Genomic DNA, 21664 nt, shown 5'->3' with positions numbered 1-21664 from the left:
TCCTTCCTTAGTTCCCCATTCAATCTTATTCAGTAGTCGGGTTGTGGCAGATCTCACGGCTCCTCTTATTCCTTTCGTCCGCGGCACCGCCTTCAGCCATGCTTCTCCTTTCTTTGTCCCCGCCAACTTCAAGTCGAGCTCCTAATCCAACACAGTCTTTGCTCATCTTCTGTGGATTATTATCCCGGGTTCGGCACCAAATATTATGAGGTGCAGGGGAAAGGATCAGTGGTTCTATTCGTTTCAAAAAATACTTTACTTTATTTTCTATAAAAGATTAAAACTTTGGGGAAGGGAAGAAGGGTTCTCTTGATTCCTGGAGAGCGGCCCGGCGTGCGTCCACAGCTGGGCTTTAACTACGGTGTAACCCTCCCGTTACGGGGAGTGACATCACACATCCAGGTGAAGATGATTCCCTCATCAGGCTGCCAACAAAACGCAACATGGAAGCGCCAAATCGTATTGATAAGGCGGAACAATGTGGCGACAGGTTTGTGGCTCGTGTTATTGCACCAGTGTTTTTGTGTACTTTGCGCTCTGCGTTGGTTTCTTACTTGTTTGTGGTTATCATCATGGATAATCAATCAAGGAAGAGGAAGTTTTCTGTCGTGTGGATCACTTTGATCTTATCACGGCGAATAAGGTAAACGCTCTCCTGTTGTTGTTTCACTATTTTCGGGGGTTATTGCAATTTATATTCAACAAAATTGCTTACACAGATTTATTTGTAATTCTGACTGCAGGTGAAATGTAGGATTTGCTCTCAGGAGTTGTCCTACAGTAACCGGAGCACCTCTACAATGCTGAGGCATTACCGTACCGACATGAACGAAGCGCCTGAATGACAACCCCTTTGATCAACTTCCTTGCTTCCATGAAGCAAGGAGTGATGAAAGAATTGTGAACATGATTATTAAAGACTGTTCAGCCGCCAGCATCGTGGAAGACGAGGGGTTCTGAGAGTTGATGGAGTTCATTATGCCCACATATGTTCTGCCAACAAGAAAGGTAGGCAATAAAGCTGATTAATTGGATATGGTGTTATACATTTAACAAGTGAATTTGTTTTTTTTTCCTTTATTTTGATGTCTTTACTATAGTATTTTGTTTAGCACTTTACTGTTTTTTGTAATATTTGGTATTATTATAATTTACTATTTTATTCTCATCAGTGTTTATGTTGCACTTTGAATCAAGTTCTAGTTAATGAATTTTGCTCTGGCAATAAAACTTTTTCTGATTCTGGTATGCCTGTTACGTGCTTTCACTCAATAATCTATTTAACCTGTGTTCTTTTAAATTTAGACTCTCATGATCATGATTGGCCAAAAGTATGAGGAGAAAAAGGAGAAGGTGAAAAAAGAGCTGGAGAGTGCTGCTGCAGTGAGTCTAACAGCTGACATGTGGACTTCAATTAACCATGGAGGCATACTGGCTGTAACGTGTCACTACATCCACAGTGAGACTCATACCAATGTCTACATCAGTGTTGGGAGTGGAACACTTTCCCCAGCTGCACACTGCTGAAAATCTGGCCCAAGCTAAGCAAAAATAATGGAAGATTGGGCCATAGCACAGAAAGTGAGATGTCTAGTCACAGATGCAGCAGCAAACCATGAAGGCATGTGCCAGAAAGCTCCACATTAGACACAACAATTTGCATAGCTCACTCATTGAATTTAAACAGTCAGAAATCATGTGACAAAATTGAGACACTCACAGGTATTCGTAACAAAACAAAGCAGATTGTAACATACTTTCGAACAAGTACCATGGCACAAGAAGAAGCTGGACAAGTCCAGCTACAGATGGGATCACCAGTGAAGGAAATCTAATTAATGAGTGTCAACTTAGATGGAACAGCACATATTTAATGCTCGGAACGCATGGTGGAGCTGAAGGTATCAGTGATGGTATCTCTGGCCTCTTTTAAATAGTGGAAATACTCCTCTAAACTACACAGGATTTTGAAAATCATATAGGAGACTCTCCGTGTGGCTTGCTCCATTTCACCAAGCAACAGTGGAGCTGTCAGAGGAGAAAAGAGTGAGTGGATCAAAAGTCATTCCTATGCTTAAAATGCTGCACCACTCATTGCAACGCAACGCAGTCAGTATGACAACAGAAACTGCAAAGACTGGTGGAAAACCTTCAAAAAGACTTACAGAAACTGTGTGTGGCCTTGAGTCATCAAGTGCGATGACTTTACCCAACACTGCTGGATCTCGGTTCAAGAAAATGGGGTTTGTGAGTGAGTCCAAAAGCCAATGTAAGCAGTGAAAAAACTTAAGTCAGAGTGTGCTGCAGAAATGAGAAGGAGCACTGTGCCAATACTAATGGATGATACCCAGGCTGGACCTTCAACACAACCACCTGCTCCCAGTTCAGTTTGTCATGTCATATTGTAAAGTGTTTATTTGGATTTTAACCTCAGCTTTACTTAGCTGTAAAGGAGTGTTCAGAGTTTAAGACTAACATAGATGCATTGTATGTTTTTTTCCCCCTCAGATGACAACCTGTGGGAGCTGCTAGACATGGAAGTCCGGGACAGCAGAGCCAACTCAAGTGCCACCAGATTCTGTTACTGAAGTAAAGAGATATCTGTCTGAGGTTAACACTCCCCGCTCACAAGATCCACTTCAGTACTGGAAATCACAAAGGGAAGACTACCCTCACTTGTACAGACTTGCAATGAAATGTCTCTGTACACCGTCTTCATCAGTGCCCTGTGAAAGGGTGTTCTCCAAAGCAGGAGAAATAGTTTCCAAGCGACGTAATCGCCTTGACCCTAAGATGTTACAGCAGCTGATGTTTCTGAATAAAAACAAACACTCTTGTGTTTGTTTTCAGTGAATTAAATACATTTATTAATCATTTAAACTTTATTGTCCCACATGGGGCATTTGTCTTGACAATAAAGTGCAAGTTCAAGCAGGCACAACAATACACAATGAGTGAAAAGTCTTTATTGAAGCAGCCTGCAATGACTCTTTTCGTCCAGCACATGTCGACATTTATACAGTAACAGTGTCGACACAGTGTCGACACAGTTTGGGAAATGTGCCGATACACACACTAAACTATCATCTACCCATCCCTACTGCAAACTAAGAAACGATTTCCAGAACATGAAACGATCTGCAAACCAAAAATTACTTTCTGTAGGACATTTTAGTACACCTAAAATGCCAGTTACAGAACCAGGATAGTGATATTTAGAAGTGATTTGTATACAAAAACATGATCTGAACATTTCAAGCCCACTTATAATCATTTTATGTTACAAAATCCTGAATGTGTTTACCTGCACTGGTACTGGGTTGTGCAACATCAACTTGTGCATCAGTAGCAGGTGTCTCCACTTAACATGCTTTAAAAAAGTTATGTTTTTGCCACATGCACAGCAAAAGGCATCAGAAGCTCCAAGCACAGATCCACAGAATGGACAGTACATCTGCAAAAGAAAAAGAAATGGTTTAGGTATGGAGGACTGTAATAATTTGGAAATTGTTTCTTAGTTTGCAGATCGTTTCTTTGTTTTGGAGATCGTTTCTTGTTTTGGAAATCGTTACTTGATTTGCAGATCGTTTTTTGGTTTGGAGATCGTTTTCTCCTTGGCATCGTTCCTCTTTCAGCAGCGCGTTTTTTTTTTCAGCACGTTATTTCATTTGCACCATGATCCTCTTTTGTACCTTGTTTAGACCTGTGTTGAGTTTGTGATTTTCGTTTCTGTACTTGAAGCTGTTTTCCTGAACTGAGGCTTTTGGAAAGTTGCAGATCGTTGGCCCCTGTCGGCCACCGTACACCTGAGTCCCTGATGGTTTTGAAGCACTGAAGGAGGTCGTCTTTGTGCTCAAACACAGTGTTGACAGCATGGCTGTTGAAGTTCCACCTTACTGTACTTGCTCTTGAAGGCCTGTGTGCCACCACTCTGTCAAGCACACTGGTTCTCTTGGGGGATCTTGAAAAAAATCCTGAGAATCCAGCTAGGTAAGAGAAGAACTGACCAACTTTTGGGATACAGGATGTTAAGTGCTGCATGATAATGTTGAGCTGGTGAGCATAGCAGTGGACATAGTGTGCATTCGCATACACATCGCTCACTTTCTTCTGTTCACCACCTGTGGCTCCTCTCATGATACTCGCACCATCATAGGCCTGGGAGATGAGCTTGCTCTTCTGGTCATCAGGGAGAATGAGGCTCAGCCTCTCCAAAAGTGCTGTGGCAATGGACTCAGCTGTGGCAAATTGCAGAGGTATAAACTCAAAAAATCTCTCCTGCACTTCATTCATTTGTCGATGTAGCGGATCACAAGAACAAGCTGACACTGGATGGATATGTCCATTGTTTCATCAGCCTGGATGGATATGAAGTCTGCACGCTGAACTTCCTCAATAATGGACTCTCTCAAAAACTGCCAGCATGCAGTCAAGGAGCTCATTCTGCACTGTTTTGGATGTCCCTTTAAACACAGTGGCAGTCTGAAGGTGCTCATGGACAGCTGCATTTATGATGCTACAAAATCCACCAGCCCTCTGAAAACACCTGGATTTTCAGAGCTTTCACTCTCATCATGGCCTCTCAGGGCGAGCTCAAAGGCACCACAGAACTTAATGCAGTCTATTATTTTAGACAGCACATGCCTATTTTTGTAGACCTCCTCGTTATGTTTACGGATGCCTATCCTGTAGCCATCATCAAGCTGAGCTGCTATGTTAGCTCTCCCAACATGCCCAGACACTTAGCATTTTCCATGTGGCTCCTAGCTTGCTCATGCCTTCTTACTTTCTTGGAAAAATGCTTTAAATCTGCCATACCTGCTCCTTCACTCTCAGTTTCTCCTGCAGTGTTCTCCTCTCGAACGGCATTGTTTTCAGTGACTTCACTGAATTTTCTCTCTCCATTTTCTCCTTTTTTTGGCTCTCTCTATGACTCGTTGAGAATCTTGCTTGCTAATTACGCCTACACTCTGTGCTGAACGTCACTCGCTTGGCGGTTTTAATTAAAGACAGGCGGATGAACAAACTGCTCGCTCTCTGCTTCCACCCCATGGCCGGTGGTGTGTAAAGCGATCAGAGGGAGACAGCGGGGCGCCATCAACCTGTGCCCTGCTGTCTCCTATCTCTTGTATTGAAGAGGAACGAACTGCGCATGTCAAAGTTATAACGAGAGTCAATGGGGAAAGATGAGTGCGCCCCGGCCATATATGTCCACTATTAGTAATTGTAGACAATGTCGGACGTTTCTAATCTGACTTTTTATTCCAAATTATACATTTTAGTAACTCTATACAGGCTCTGTTATCATTTTGCTTGTTAAAAACATAGGATATACATGTAAATGTAATTTTAGAAACGTTTTATTAAAGGAAGGGCTGTGACTCTACATGATGTGAGACAGAGGGGGCGGCGCCCTAGCGCCCTCTATTGACCAGCCGCCCCTGCTGGCATCACTGTGTGGCATGGCAGCTGCACAGCCTCGCAAATACACACACAAGCATACACACAAGCATACAACACACACACATGCACACATACATGCTCACACACAAACAGACACACACATTCATACACACACTGCACTACTGCACTAGGCTCTTTATTTATTTACCTACTAAATATTGCACAAACTGTTGGTTCACTGCACATATATTTATGTCGCAGGTTTGTATATATTAGTGTGTATCTTTATACTTATATTGTCTTATGAAAGTGTTTTTATATTGTTTTGATGGCTGAAGCCGGGACCAGGGTCCAATTTCGTATTGTTTCATGTGCAAATGTGGAATGATATGACAATAAAGAACCTTTTTGACCTTTAAGTTCCTTTTTTTTTTTTGTCTGCAAGTCCGCTCAAAATGACACCAACCAACCATGGTGTCATTACTTAAGCTTCATGCAATTTTTTTCTTCTTTGTGACTGTGACCATCACCTGCCCTCATGGCAAATTAACCTATCATGTTTATTTCAAGCTGTTTCCTACATTATGCCATTGAGGGCCGTGCACACCCAAGTGAAACATAAAACAAACACAGGACAGACAGAAAGGTGAGGCATAGACAGTGTTCTAAGAGAAAAGGTGCATTTTATTTGTTTGTGCTCTTTAATTTCACACCTTAAAACCAGTTACAAATCTAAGACCCTTCACAAACACCAAATACGACAAAATCTCAACTGGATCAATCATGAAGATGTCAGGGAGACCACAAGAAGGATAGATAAAGCAGAGTGAGATCCACAGACACTAACCCAGCAACCTCCACTGACTCAGCGCCCGGAGGAACAAACTCTATTGAGTTTTGGGAGGTGCCGGCGTGGTGGCTCTGGCATGCATGAAAACCTCCACCAAAAGGAGGGAACTGTCTCCTCCAGCCCAAGGAGGGCCACACAGCCCCCACAGGAGCGACTTTAAGTTCCATTCTCCTGTTCTTAAGTCAGTTGATGGTACAGCGGGGAAAGTTGAATGGTCTCATGATGTCATATCTTTATGAACGTATTCTGTTAGCCACCATGTTGTGTTGGTTTTCAATTCCGTTTTGTCTGTACAATTATAGTGACCACAAGTGCATAAAAGGGAAAACCTAATGTAAAATTTTAATATTTTTTTGCTGCATTGAATGCTAACAAGGACATGTGTGTTAACACATTGTATCATTTGTGTCACTTTGTTGACCTTTCGTCTTGTTTGTCCTCTGTATTTGAAAAACTAACTGAAGATATTGATGAAAAAAAAAGAATTTGCTTTTCATGTATCCTGAAACTCCACAGTTTGTCTGCATGTTTGCGCATATTAACTGCAGGAACGATACATGATAAACATATGTTTGACATTGTTTTAGCCACCTATTCAGTGGTATTTAACCACGCCTAACGAACGTCAGTGGGGTTACTGCATTCAGTGCGGTATCTGGCTGGCTGGGTAAGTATGTATGTATGTGGCTATGTCCGTTCCGATATCTCTGCAAGTGCTGAGTCAGGATAATCAAATTTGGCACTGAAGATCAGTCTAAGGTCCCCTGCTCAGTTGTGGAGTTACAGGTCAGCAGATCAAGTAGGAAGGGAGATACGTACGATGATCAAAATTGATACATATTGCATCATTTGTATAGGGAGGACAGGGTTTTTGCCAGTAGAGGGCGTGGTTCTGCCCTCTACTCAGGGCTCGTCTAGTTTAGATCTGTGATCACATAGATTTTTAACAAATGGGTGTGTGCGTTTAAGGAATGAGCTGAAAGTAAGTTCTGAAGGTATTTGGCCTCTGACCTCTCCTAGACAGTGAGCTCAAGACCACCCTTTGAGAGGAACAAATCCATGATTGGTTCGATGCTGATTTGAATTCGACTCCAAAACTTTCCATATGAAAGAAATTCACTGGAATGCAATGGGAACTCTTTCATGAAAACTTAAAACAATGACTTCAAAATGGGTTCTTGTATGATGGTTTTAAGAAACGTATGACTTAAAGCTGCTGTCCGGAGTTTGAATCGCAGCGTCTCCCAAAACGTTGTTGGTCCCACCCTCCCTCCGTCTGATTTCGCCCCTTTATTTGTGCACGCGCGCAGTACCTGAGAGTGGTGCCTGGAGTGCTGCAGCATCTTGCCTGTTTTGCTGTTTTCCACTCTTCTACATTTAGTACATTTAGTAAATAATAAAGGAATTACGTTAGAATGCTGCATTGAGTCTAACTTGTCCTAATACCAAAATAACATGAATCTGCTAGGACGAACGAGTAAAGTTTCAATATGTGATTACACTCGTGTATCCCTCTCGATGACGTTGTTTATCAAACTTAGTGCATTTACGCGTCACATTGTTTATTTATTTCTATCTAGAGTTCAGAATTGCATGACTCCTCTGACGAAGAGTATGTCCCAAATGCCCCAACATCTTCCTCCAGAGGTCGGGCATCTAAACGAAGCCGTCAGGCAGGCTATGGAGGCCGTGGTCGGGGAGCGACGCGAGCACCCCGAGCCAAAAAACGTCCTGCAGTCTCTTGGCCTGACAAGCCGTGGGATTAGTAACTTTTCTGGAAGTTGCTGATCCCTGATGCTCTCTCCTCCACAAGCAAAACAAATGTGCACACGGTTGCGTAGTGCGTAGCTCGCCCACCTCTGCATGGGCTTTTTGGAATAACATGGGGGTCTATGAGAGGAAGGCGGAGCTCATGAATAAATTTTCATATCGCGTTATACTAACTTTATATTATAGTAGACTAACACATTTAAGCTTTGTTAAAAAATGATACATAAATTGAAAACAAACGGAAACTCCGGACAGCAGCTTTAATGTTGAACTGGTAAACTGGGGCTGGTTACTTGAAGATTTTTCCTCAGCTTTTTCATACAATTATGAAGGATTCTTTTCTACAATTTAAATTAGACTTTAGTTTTTTTTTTGTGTATGTGAAGGACTTGTACACCTCCATCCCCTCAGGATCTCCAGTAAACACTCTCCTCCTTTCTTCTGACAGCTCCCTGTGGATGCCTAGATGGTTGGTAACAGAAGAAAGACTCAAGAGTGGGAAAGAGGCTGAACAAAGTGGCAGCTGGTGTTTAATTTAGGCAAGTGTAACCCCTGACCCAAGCCGTCTATTGGCTATAGGGTGTTCTTTCTTAAGAGGCTTCACTAGCACTGAGGAACGGTAATGGAGGTCCACTTTAATGCTGTTTCCTCCATAAAGTATGGAGACCATGAAGTGCTGCACAGATTAGCCATTAACCTTTGCAAATGCACAGCAAGGCTGGCTATGCTCTCTCTCAAGACCATTAAGATACCTGAAATCTCCCACAGAGACCGAGGGAGACAGGGGACCCAAAGTTAGCAGTTAATCGGCCCATGTGAAGCCCTGTTAGGGAACGCGATGCAGCCAAACTACAGCTTAGCTGACTGGATGTTGCTAAGCTACAGTTCCCTCACGCAAAACTGAGGGAAAAAAGTACAGATAATTACATGCCACTTTTCTGCTCACCTTCATTCTTTGGAAGTAAACCAAGATGTGAGGAGTACAGATGAGAATCAATTTACAGATCAGAACCAAGAGAGAGCTGTCATTGTAAATGTAACAGGTTTACATCTTATGAAATAAGGAAAAAAATATATAGACAAGATCTGAAACTAAACCCCTGAAAAAAAAAAAAAAACTACCCTCCCTCACTCCCCAAGTTATCCTTTATTGTTTATGATTTCATATAGTTTCTGTAGCAGAAATCTCTCCTTAAAAATTTTGCCTTATTGCAAAAGCATGATGCACCATCTAAAAGGTGATGTCAGTGCAGAGTGAAGGAAGAAACACAATCATAGACAATCATAAAAAAACTTTATTATTGTTATAAGGTAAAGTTGACAACAGCATGCAATTACCACAATAAAAAAAATGATAAGATATTGCACTAGCATTTCTCTAGCAATGTTTTATCTTTGTCTCTTAAACCCTTTCTCAAGTATTTGCGCTGCACAGATGAATTGTCTCTGTCCACTTCGTCATAAGCACACTAAACACACAGCTTTGAAATACTGCCCTTGACTTTAAAAGTCAAGTTAATTAAAGTAATATTTTGCTGCTTGACAGAGCTGAACAACCCCTCACATACAGGTACAAGTTTAATTAACTGCATACTGAAACATCAAAGAATCTTGTGAAACGGTGGTTCAGAGCTGCTTCATGGTGCTCAGTTTCACATGTATGGAAGCTTTTTAGTAACAAACTCACAACTAGCACATAAATCAGTCATGGCATCAAATATAGGACTCATAAGCACATTATGAGTTGCACGATGATTGCTTGATGCTGAACAAAATATGCCAATATGTTCAGGTGAACTGAGGGCACTGAATTAATAGTACAACGGTAAAATGATAAGGAATAATAAACTGTAACGAATGGAAGAACATATTTGGTAGCACAAAATAAATCTTGAGCTTAAAATGTTGATTATGTGGAAGCTGGAAAACTGCATACCAACATGAAGTGGTTACCGTCAGCTATGCAACATTACTCATGACAAAACCACAGAAACAAATTGAAGCTATCAAGCTAAAACAAATTATAAGAGCAGAGACAGACTACTACCTGCAGAAATAAGTCGTTGAAAAAAAAAATCATCTATTGTAGTTGACAACCTGCTTTTATTTTTCACTTATTCTGAAGCTGGCTTCGAGCTAGCGAGCTTAACGCAACTCTGATGCCCATACATAAATGTTTAGGACAACAGCAGTAGAAGTTTTTTAAAAGTGAGGTGGAGATTTTCTTGAAAACTTTAAAGTACTTCATTTTAACACAGGACATCTATTCAGATTTATAATGCTGCTTACTTTTTATTTCATTAGATTGTTTTCTGATTACATGGAAAATTTTGTCTCTGGCAATTTTGCAACAGGAAAATAAAACCAAAAAATAATTCAAGTACAACATCTCTCTGAACTTTGGACAAAAATTACTGACAAGCTTGAATTTGTATGACTCACACTATATCTACTGAAATAATGCCAACAACTGATGAAAAACTGCAGGAAGCTCATTGGAGGTGAAGTTTTGTAGCAAGACATCAGAGTACACTCTGTATGCGAAAAAAAAATTCTAAATTTTCAAAACTAAAGCAGAAAAACTTGAAGAAAGAGAACAATGACAAAAATTCTGCTAGTTTGTAATCTTAATGGGATTTGATTAAACATGAACCCAGAAAAAAATTCTTGCTACCAGCATGAATTGATCTTGGATATTCATCAAACTGGAACCAGACCCAACCAGTCATCAAACTCCAAACATATTTGTTGCTTAAACTGAAAGACAAAATTTTGGTCACATATCTGTGCATATGCTCACAATTCTGTGCTCAAGAACTTTGTCAGGTCCAACAATCCTGTCCATGCATGCTCTACAATCTGACCTGCAGACTGCTTTATAATCAGAATTGTAGAAACACATCAGGAATATTTATAAAATGGGTTGGGCCTCCATGTGCTGTTAGTTGATTTTGAAAGGCGATTTTCCTTCTAGATGTTGTAAGATCAGGACAACACAAAAGACACAAAAAATATTTGAATTATCGCGACTGAATTTAACAGGTTTACTGCATGTTGTGAACTAAGCTTAAACACGATCCACAACAGTCACTGTTCAAACATCTCAACCTGATTTTCCTTCTACTGATATTTGTATTTTCTCTCAAATCAGACAGCTGATAACATTCTGGAAAAAAATGCTTTACACCAAACATGTGAAGGGCTCTGTCCACAAATAGAAGCAAGCAGCACACAGAGGGTATGAAAGAGACAACAGAACTTGAAATATTTTTCGTATATACATAGATAACCATGAGCACACACACTCTTTCCCTCACACACATAACCTTACAGGATTAGAGGTAAAAAACACAGCAAGTTGGTCCAGATAAATAAAACTACAGCAGCCTTCAGAGGCTGATGGGGCGAGAAATAAAAAGGTGGTGGCTGAGCAGAGTTTCCAAAACAACCACTTAGTTTCAAAGCTTTGTCTGCATTTGGAAGTTAGTGCCGAAGACAGAGTCAATAAAATCCAGTTCAATCCACACCCGTTTTCATTTCTTGTGTCCTTCACTACATATGGTACTAATACACTGATGAAGTGTGTCAAAAGGTAAAGAGATAAAAGACATCCAAGGAGCAATGCTATGTCAGTAGTGTGCAGCAAATCCCTTATTGAATGTATTTCATTCTATTTTCCAACATACAGAAAAAGTAATAACCAAAGACAGATACAATCTGCTGCTGTAGTTTTGCTACTGAGAGACAAATAGAGATATACATGTTTCAACAAATTTTCTATCATCTGAGGTAATAAATTAGTATTTTGTCAACCAGGATCCAAAATGGAAACAGTAATTGGAAATGTACACTATACTATTTCTGGGCAGTCATTGTTTTCAAAATAACTAGACAGAACCCTAAAACAGAATGTGCATTGTTCTCTTTATGTGTCGTGCCTCTGTTGTCTCATTTATAGAGCTAATGTCGGTATATTGCAGCTGTGTATTGGAAACTCAGCAAAAAAAAGTGTCCTTATTGCAAAATTCAAAAAATGCATCGACATAGTTTTTCTTCATTATCATTTTTTTTGTGTTTGAATGGTAGTTCGGAGTAAAAGGTGAAAATCACATCACTGTACCTAACATTTATATGATATAACTGATCATCTGAAAGAATGGAAACAAAACAATTATCAGATAATCTAAAAAAAGTATGACATACTTTGCAAAATGTCCAGCATGTACATAATTTGATGTGCAATTAACATGAAGAAATTAAAGATATTTGTATTTAAACTGTCACCAGGGATTACATCAAGAGGACAATTTAATTTGGCCAAGCTAGTTGTGTGTTAAGTGCACACTGATGATACAGATGTGCTCCTAATAAAAATGCATTTACACAGACTGCTACAAATATGATTTATTGCTGAGATACAATCTTCTTCCAGTCATGGCTGAGTAGACATTTTGTTAGAGGATGGGTAGGAGGAAGAAGAGAAGTGTGTTCAGCAGGATTAATAAAGAACTTGCGTGAATGAATCTTGGACACCGAGGTGAGAGATAATGAGGCAGCATGATAAGACCATGAGTGAGAAAGGTGTGTGTAAGGGTCATGTACCTACTTTTTTATAATAGTGTGTGTATAGACCACTGAAGTCTTTATATTTCTAGCCCCTTCCATATTTGCAAACTCCTTGTGGCATTTCATCTAAAAGTAGGATCCAGAGTCATGACACCAGATTAACTCAAAACAACACAAAGACACAGAAAAACTGGAATAGAACTAGAACTACTGCATCTGTCTCTGCTTCAGTGAACTCTCTTTCTACACCTTTTTTTTGCTTTGAAATCAAACTCGAATTAGTGTGAAATCACTTATATGTTCTAAACATGCAGTCTGCGTAAGTTTTAAAACCTCAAGCAAGCACTGAGTGGTGTAATTGATACACGTTGTTCTAGTATTTTCTGTTTTGATGCTACGTCTTCTTGCTGGTGGCTTTGTCTTGCAAGGAGGTGGACATGGCACTGGCGGCAGCAGTGGTGGGAGTTGGGGTTTTGGACCTCTGGCACTGTGGCTCAGACACTGCAGAAGTGGTGAAGGGTGAGTTGATGGTGTGCCGAGCCTCTGCTGCACCAACTCGTGCAAATGCAGAAGTGGTAGCACTATCTCTGCCTGTAGACCCTGGTGTGGGCCTTTCTGGGACATCCATGCCAGCTGGTGGTGTTGGGGCTGTACAGTCTTTCTGGGTGGAGGTTTTGGCCAGCCTCTGTGAGGTGGTCAGGGAAGCAACACACTTTGTTTTCTGCCTGGTTGGGGAAAGGGTTGCAACCTGTTTGGAGGGAAAGGAGAGGGGTTCAGAGTGTGAGACTTCTGAGGTGCTACCTCTAGATGGTTTCTGGTCCTTTGCGCCCTTCTCTGCAACAGCACTGAGTTTGACAGGACCCAGAACACTCTTAGTTACTGTTGCAAGCTGGGACATAACTCTGTCTACCCCGCTCTCAGCAGGTGGAACAGGAGAGCTTGAACTTAAGCTGGAGCTGGAAGTGGCTGAAGACAAAGCACTAAGACTTGCAGCAGCCGCGGCTGCACATAGTCTCCGGTTGTCAGCCTCCTTCTTCTCCTTGGGGATGCCTGGAGAGGAACAGGAGGTGAGGGGAGTCTCTTGGCTGTCAGTGGTTCGGGACTCTGTGGTATTTGTGGTGGTTCTGCAGTCGGGAGTATCTATACTTGCTGTAGATGGGGCAGTGGTTTTAGGGCTGTCCAGGCTTTCTTCTTCTGCTTTAGACTCTAATGATGCAGTCTTTCCCTTAATACTCCTTGAATCTTGTGGGGGAGCTGGCTTGAGAAAACTGTCTTTGCTAACTGAGATGAATGCACTGCCTGGAGTGGAGAAAGGAAGGGGACCCCAAGTGGGTTTTGTAGTACTAGTCAGCTGTAGAACCTTCCTCTCATGTCTTACAACTTCCTCTGTAGATGAGGTCGGGTCTCCGTCTTTTACTCCAGCAGAGGAGATGTTCTGACTGGGTTTACTTTCTGCAACGGACGGTAGTGTGTGTGAAGGAGTGGGCCTGCCTACCTGTGAGGGTCCTGAGTGACTGAATGTAGCATGGGTGGTGTAGGGGGAGATGCATAGGGATGGCAGCGTGCCTCCGGGCCCTGTTCTCACAGTGGTGGGCCTAAGCAAGGGAGGAGAGGTGAAGTTTGTCCCCCTGCGTCCATCCTGGCTATCCTCTGAGCCATCATCTGTCTCATCCTCAGAGGAATCTACCTCATGGATGGCATCTTGCTTCTGCAGTGATTCCCTCCGCTCAGCCCTGTCCTGGCGAATGGCAGACAGTTTGTCCTTCAGTTTGTTTTTCCTGGTAGCCAGCCCCAGTGAACTGGACACTGTAGTAAGGGCACCATCCCCTTCCTCACGTCCTAACTTCCCGGATGAGGAGGAGTGAGTCTGCAGGCTTGCCTTCGCTATACTATGTCCTGATGAGGACAGGAGACCCTCACTGGCGGACTCCTAAAGGTCACAGGAGACACAGAAAGGCCTTGTCAAAACATATGCTGATACTGTTTGCTGGTTCATTGAACACTGAAACAAAACCAAACATTTATTCAAGTTTTATTCTAATCAGCCTTTGCAATCTTCTGGCTCAAGTTAAATATTAAATTAGGGCACTGCATTTATTCTATTAATATGTAATAAGCCAAAGCTTAATCAGTCCTGAAAATCCACAAATGAATCAAAACTCAGTAGAACTACAGCTTTTCACTGTCGGTTTAGGGACTTGTTTTATTTCAGTTGACTAACTGTTGCTGTAAGGGAGGAAACAGTTCATCAACCTACCTTAATAATTTAGTGTCATTTGTACAGCCTTTTATTGAATGACATGAAAGCCGTTTCCTGCTGAACAGGCAAAGGGGATGGGGTGTTTTTTAGTTTTGTGACTAATTATTCAAATGACTGTGTGTCAGTTAGGTGTATAGGTGACATTTTGTTACCATAAGATTGCTCAGTTGTACTACAATTCACTTGGTTTCCAGGGCTCAGATAAATCACTATGTTTCCAGATCTGGGGCCTCATTTATAAAGCTGGCGTACGCACAAAACAGGGCTAGAAAGTTACGTACGCCACTTTCTACGCAAAGGTTGTGATTTATAAAAACAAACTTGTCGTGAGAATGTGCGCACCGCTGCGCCAACTTTGATGCTTGCTTACACACATTTTGGAGACAGAGGGAACGGCAGTGCCGGAGGGTGAAGTGGTGAATTGAAGCCAGATTGATCTCAAACCTTTATTGTCATCACATATTAGACTTGTAGAGCCGGATAATCATAAACCCTCATTGTTGTAGATGTTCCGATAGTGCGCCATTCGGCCTACGACTGTATTTGCAGTACTATGCTCATATATCAAACTTCCATCTTCAAATGATATAGAGCTGAGGGTGGCACTGATTCATTACTAATCGGGACAAGGCATGTGACAATCAGTCCAATCGCTGATCAAGTGGATAAATAGCGGGTGACAGCCGTGCGTAATGGATGCGCTGGCATTGCTGGAAGTCACATAAATGGTAGATGAGAATGGAGAGAGATTTTAGGGATCACAGGGATTTCCTGGCCCATGATGATGACTGGCTAATAAATGGTAAATGCTCGGTATTTATATAGCGCTTTACTATACCTGCAAGGTACCCAAAGCGCTTTACAAGATACGTCACATTCACCCATTCACACACACATTCACACACTGATGGTGGAAGCTGCCATGCAAGGCGCTAACCACGACCCATCAGGAGCAATAAGGGGTTAGGTGTCTTGCTCAGGGACACCTTGACATGAGCACGACGGGCCGAGGACTGAACCTTCCGGTTGCAAGACGGCCACTCTACCCACTGAGCCATGCCGCCATTTTTTGGCGTAGGCTTATTTCAGATTTTCGGCATAGTCAAACTTCTAGTGTGGATCCTACGCAATGTTTTATAAATGAGGACCCTGTTCAGTATAGCTTGTTCCTAAAAAGGTCTGGAAGATTTAATTTAGAAAGAATACATTTCATTTTCTGGTGACATATTTAGACTAGCCTGATTGTTAAGAGCCAGTCAAATAACAGCATTCTTTAATGGTGTACTAGTTGCTTTCAAGTAAAGTAGAGATTTGTAGGTCTCAGTCACAATTCTTTGGGGAATCTGAGTATGTAATAGAATGTAAATGACATTCCTCTAAATTGATCACCACTAATCAAATCACAGTAATCACTATGAGCAATAGTGTGACGATTAAAGGTCAAAACTTCTAACACAATCACTGGAAGTCACTGTTGAAGTCACTGGTGCATGATACATTTTTTACCTGAAGACTTTGTAAGCTCGGTTCCCTCTGCATCATCTCCTTCTTAAATTCTGAATGTGAGATGTCCAGACTGTGTTTCCTGCTCCCCACAGTTGCTGCAACCACCAGTTTCCTCTCTGCCACTGCTGCTACCCCAGAGGGAGATAACGGGGAGCTGGAAAGAGAGGCACCCAGTTTCTCGGCTGACTGCACCCGTTTGAGGAGGGAGAGCGTGGAGACTCTGCGCTCTTAGGCCTGGATATCTGCCTTACAAGAGGAGGGGAGGAGTGAAGATTCACAGGGAATGACTGACCCATGGTAGACTGGCCCAGAGCATGGCTGGGCAGTGGTGAGGGAGAGCGCTGAGGAGAGCTGCTTTGAGGGGTGGGTGAAGGTGTGCGGGCCAGAGGGGAAAGGGGGATATTGCCGGCAGACTTGCGCCGAGGGAGCGATACTGTCGCTGGAGCTTTGGAGCAAGGCCATGTAGGGAGCTGGGCCGGATGTGACCGGAACTCGCTGGAGAGTTTGGGACACTGGAGCTGGGGGAGCTGCTTTGAGATGAGTTTCCCCCACTGAGGAACAGAGAAGGAGAACAATGATGCAGGAGATATACTAAGAAAAGTTCCATAAAACACTGTCTTATTCTGTTTAATTCAAAAAAATTGACCACTGTCATCATTTTCTCTTGTGTTTATGTTTTGTGCATGTAAAAATAACATATATTACGTACAGAAATACTATTTCAAGAAGCTTTCTAGGTTTATAGGTGTCTGTGCGTGTTTCTCACCTGAGTGGGTGGAGTCTGGGGTGGACCTGTAGGCCTGTGTTGGGCTTCGTGGTGACAAATTGTGCGTTGGTGAGCCGGAGCCGCTTTCCCCCAGAGGACATGGAGCGGTTTAAAGAGGATAAACTGCGGCTGGTGTGGAGGAGAGACGCCTGCTTGGTGATCTTCCTGAACAGAGATGTCTTCTTCTTACTGAGAGAGGAAACTCACAATTAATGTGAAATAAGTCTTTTGCACATGTACATTTTTGCAGCTTTTCTCTCATCTGTGTCCCACCTGTCCTGTCCCTCCTTGTTCTTGGTCTTTCTGTTGCGCCTGGCCATCTTGGATTTGTGGCTCGTCTTTCGGGCAGGGCCAATTTTGATTGATGTGTTTTCAAATGGGTGGCGGAGATGGACAACTTTGGAACCACTCTGAGTAATGACACAGAATAGAAACATATTTCATCTGAATTTGAATACATTCTGTTCTGTTGTCTGCTTTACCACTCTTGGCAGAGGTGACATTTACAGCACTGGATTTTGATTATATAACCTTTACTGTAATTTTCACGTTCACCTTTAATTTAGTCGACACACGATCATCAACTGTCCCTTGTCAAGCAGCTGGATTCTAGCTTGTCAGGCTTCAAGCTTTGTACTTGTAGCCCGACCACAGTTGTCAAACAACTCAGTGTTCTATGAGGAACTACTAGCAGCTACAAGGGTGTTTAAGATGTGACGACTGGGAAGCAAATGTTCATTCAAAACAAACAACAACTAGAGGTGCAACTTTTAGGTGCAAATTTTCTTTACATTAACACTGGCTTCTCACTCAATTTGTTGACAACACAGCTCCTATGATTGTAACTCATCGCTGTGATTGCTATTTTGGGGCTGTTCTGCAATGCAATATGGTTTGTTGTTCAGTTTGGATGAATGCACCTCATGATAGATAGCAACAGACAGATGGTTTATCCCAGTTATCTACCAAGTATTCTTTGAAAGTGCCTGCCCTTTTCCAAACAGTTTTCAAGGATGAGCATCAGTGCTCTTTGTAGTGTAAATGTTGATTCTAACTGAAGACCATAGCCCTCTGAAAAAATTAGTTTACAGAGAAGGAAAGACCCGAGCGTGTCTTATGTTGGTACCTTTAATATGAGCTCCACCACCTCTGTGTGAACCAGACCGTGGACTGGCTCCCCATTGACGTGGGTGATCAGGTCTCCCTCCCTTAGACCCGCTTCGTGGGCTGGTCCTCCCACCTCCACATGCTAAGGGAAAAACACAGACAGAAAGATAATGAGGATCAGAGGGCAGAAGGGAAGAAGGATGCAGAGGAAACAAGGGGATGGGAAAGGGAGGAGATGTTCAACTTGGGCTGAACCTGTTATGTTGTTATTTACTGCCGATTTCTGTCAACAACAACAATTTGAATTCACCGCAACCACAGTGATAGTGTTATATAGTCACTCTGAACTAAAAATATAACTCCATAATAACATATGAATACTCTCCTCATTTTGTTAGAATGTGTATTATGGTCGAAAAATGTTAACTATTTTTCTTCTACCTTTTTATTTTCAAATGTATTCTTTGAGATGTCGGGACCCATCTTTGTGAGTTATAAAGTGTGTGTAAGATTGGTACCTCCAAGGTTTTTCATATTTTCACATGAACACGTCATCAGTAAATCTGGTGATACTCACCCAGACCATGTGATGTACAGTGTAGATATCAGAGTCTCCCCATGTAGACTCGGATAGCTCTCAGAGTAAAGCCGTACTTCTTTCCTGCTCTGTGAATGACAATGGCAGGTTTTAATGCTGCTCACAGCTGGGGATAGGTCTCGGCTTGGAGAGGAGTCCGAGATGATGGATTGGATGACAGTGAGTGGGGAGACATTGGGCTGGCCAGTGGAGAGGTTCCATAGTGGTCTACAAACAGACAGAAATTGACTGATTATTATTAATTTCCTTTATACTAACACTGCAAATCTTCTACTTTGTGCTGCAAAAGAAAAGTTTGAATGAATGAATCAAAAACTATAACAAAAGTTTATACTGTCTAAATCATGATTCTTTGTCATTTCCCAACTGAGCTCTCAAACACAAAACTTAGCTGAAATGTGATTCTGATGTTTAGCCACACCTTTACATACTAACCTGCAGGGATCATCAATGACAGTGTGGTGGCAGAGGCTGACTTGATGACCTTGTTAAGTGGCCTAGTGCTTGGGGTTGTATGTTTGTCTGCATCTCCAGACAGCAGACGATGGCGAGCCCTGCGAGCTGCCAAGTCGCTAATGGCTTTTGGAGTGGATGGAGAATCGCTGTCTGCTGCAACTTTGGCAACTCCACCGACTGCACCATTACTGCCATTCGCCCGTTCGCACATGTCGCCTGAGCTGCTCGCTGCAATTGACAGAAGAAAATGGAGGAACACCAGTGAGAGAGAAGGTCAATTTATGCTCAACCATCTTCTTAACTGAAATTTTCTTTGACCATAAAATATGGATATTTCTAAATAGAATTTAAAATTTTAGCTTGATACATCAAATATTTCCCAAGTCAAATTTTTTTTCTGGAAACTGCCCACTGGCCTTTCAGCACAATTTTTGCACATTCAAATTAAGGCTATGAAGGTCATTTTCTTAGAGCTATTAAATACAAAAGCCTAAAAATTCCCACTGTTCATCATGTTGATGGTTCAAAGTCCATATACTGAACTGCTGAAAGAGATTTTTTTCTTTTAACTGTTGCATTAGGGCTTGCTCTGGACTTCAGGCATATGGTTTTTGAAACTTGCTGTACTTGCTCAATCAATCATAAAAGTTCAGAAGCAATAACTTTTCTTCAATTTTTTGAGTATTCCTATTACAGAGTACTCTTTATTTTTTGATATGTATTTAGTGGACCTGTGAATACATATGGTTCAGAAAATATCACTAGTTGTCTTCTGCATTGTCAACACTCTTTTTGTAATGTATGTTCAAAAATTGGAATTTTTAGGATTTTCTTTTTTTAAATTTGGTCTTTTCCCAACTGGTAAGAGTAGCAGGAAAGTGTCAAAGTCATCATTTAGTGACCATTGTAATACACATGTCATGTTGGTAAAATGTCGTTAAATATGTAATGACATTTTTGTAAAATTCACATTGTTGTCACTTTAAGACCTAAAATCTGGAGATTCCCTGAAACATTTCTATCTTTTCCAGTAAGATTTACTTCTATAAGCAGCAGAACATTTGTTGTCACATCTAAACAGTTTTCATTGCAACCCTATTATTCCGGCTGGACACAACAAACCAGACTAGTTTAAAAGCTTTGTCAGCTCACTGATATGGAAATAGAAATGCTGCCTTGTTTGTTAAACCCTTCTGATGTCTGTACAATGTGTGTAGTTTGTGTTCCTGCTTACGCGTCAGCTTGGCCTTGCTCAGCTGGCTGGAGGTGGAACTTGGTGTGGTGGACACTCCTCCAGCTTCGGCTCCCTGTCTACTGGGAGCTCTGGGATAGCGAGGGGAATATCATCACACCGTGTGCCCCTCGCAGCACTAGGACCCAGCAGGTTCTGACTATTATGACTGCCATCTACAATGTAGAGGACAAGAATAGTGACTTGAAATTTATGCTACTGCTCATTTTACTCTTTTCTTTCCATTCAAACTTTCTATTTCCTAGATGCCTCTGACCAACAGGCTACTTCAGCGATTTAACATCTTTAGGGATTAGAAGTATAGGGCATAAGTTACATCAATTTCTGTGACAGTTTCAAAGTGGTGGTTGGTGTGAAAATAACCTGCATTCATTGTACCATCTGGTGCCTATGCATTTCTCAGAAACCCTCATCTGGAAACTGTACACTCTTTGTTTTGTGAGGGTGGATAAAAGACCTCCAACAACCAAGCAACAGCACAACAAGTCAAACATTAAGCAGGGTAGAATTTTCTGGCACAACTTTATTAACTTTGCAGGCGTTTGTAGAAAGGAAGCCACAATTTGGGAGAACAGTGTGTGATATATACTTTTTTTATACTTTCTAACTGCACCAAACTTAGTAACTTTATTATTATTATCCCTTATTAATCCCATGAGGGGAAATTCTGATTTTCGCATTTCCCCCCCATCTGGGGGGGTCAGAGCACAGGGTCAGCCACGGTACAAGCGCCCCTGGAGCAGGAAGGGTTAAGGGCCTTGCTCAAGGGCCCAACAGTGGCCGCATTGGGGTTTGTCACTGACCTCCTGATTAGAAGTCCAGAAACTTAACCGTTGCACCACCACTGCCCTCTCTTATTTTGTCCTCTGTTTCTGGACTAAGTCAATAAACAGTTTCCCCTTGGCAGGTAGAGAGAACAGGCCCTCAAAAATCCTGCCTTTACCTTCTTCCTCTGAGCAGATAGCAAAGCGTGGCATTTCAATGATGGCAGAGCAGCAGCGTCTCCTGACTGTCAGAGGTGGGCTTGAGTCGCTTTCTGTGTGGGAAGACTCGGAGACTGACAGCGCTTTCGCAGTCTGGACAAGGAAGGACCAGAGAGATCAAAAACAAGCACAGCCACAAAATAAAGA

At 42.0% G+C, this 21664-nt stretch overlaps 1 protein-coding gene and 1 long non-coding RNA gene across 2 annotated transcripts in view; one reads left to right on the top strand and one right to left on the bottom strand.

Annotated features, from left to right (window-relative positions):
• Positions 1-2271: 2271 nt before the first annotated feature.
• On the top strand, positions 2272-5822 carry LOC127533778 (uncharacterized). Its single transcript, XR_007941654.1, has 2 exons — positions 2272-2382; positions 2509-5822. It is a non-coding gene; the product is annotated as an uncharacterized LOC127533778 (long non-coding RNA).
• Positions 5823-11037: 5215 nt separating this feature from the next.
• mast2 (microtubule associated serine/threonine kinase 2) overlaps positions 11038-21664 on the bottom strand; it is a 181913-nt gene continuing 171286 nt past the window's right edge. Inside the window, 16 exon segments of the mRNA XM_051946956.1 lie at positions 11038-14519; positions 16356-16558; positions 16561-16782; positions 16785-16946; positions 17122-17212; positions 17214-17310; positions 17395-17531; positions 18248-18370; positions 18806-18844; positions 18846-18917; positions 18919-18965; positions 18968-19033; positions 19262-19510; positions 20517-20564; positions 20567-20682; positions 21453-21610. Of these exon segments, the coding sequence (XP_051802916.1) occupies positions 12984-14519; positions 16356-16558; positions 16561-16782; positions 16785-16946; positions 17122-17212; positions 17214-17310; positions 17395-17531; positions 18248-18370; positions 18806-18844; positions 18846-18917; positions 18919-18965; positions 18968-19033; positions 19262-19510; positions 20517-20564; positions 20567-20682; positions 21453-21610 (3366 nt within the window). The 3' untranslated portion in view covers positions 11038-12983.

This window comes from Acanthochromis polyacanthus, chromosome 4 (genome assembly GCF_021347895.1).
Source record: "Acanthochromis polyacanthus isolate Apoly-LR-REF ecotype Palm Island chromosome 4, KAUST_Apoly_ChrSc, whole genome shotgun sequence".
NCBI lineage: Eukaryota > Metazoa > Chordata > Actinopteri > Pomacentridae > Acanthochromis > Acanthochromis polyacanthus.
Note: the sequence above shows the minus strand (reverse complement) of the source record. Positions and strands in the feature narration are given on the sequence as shown.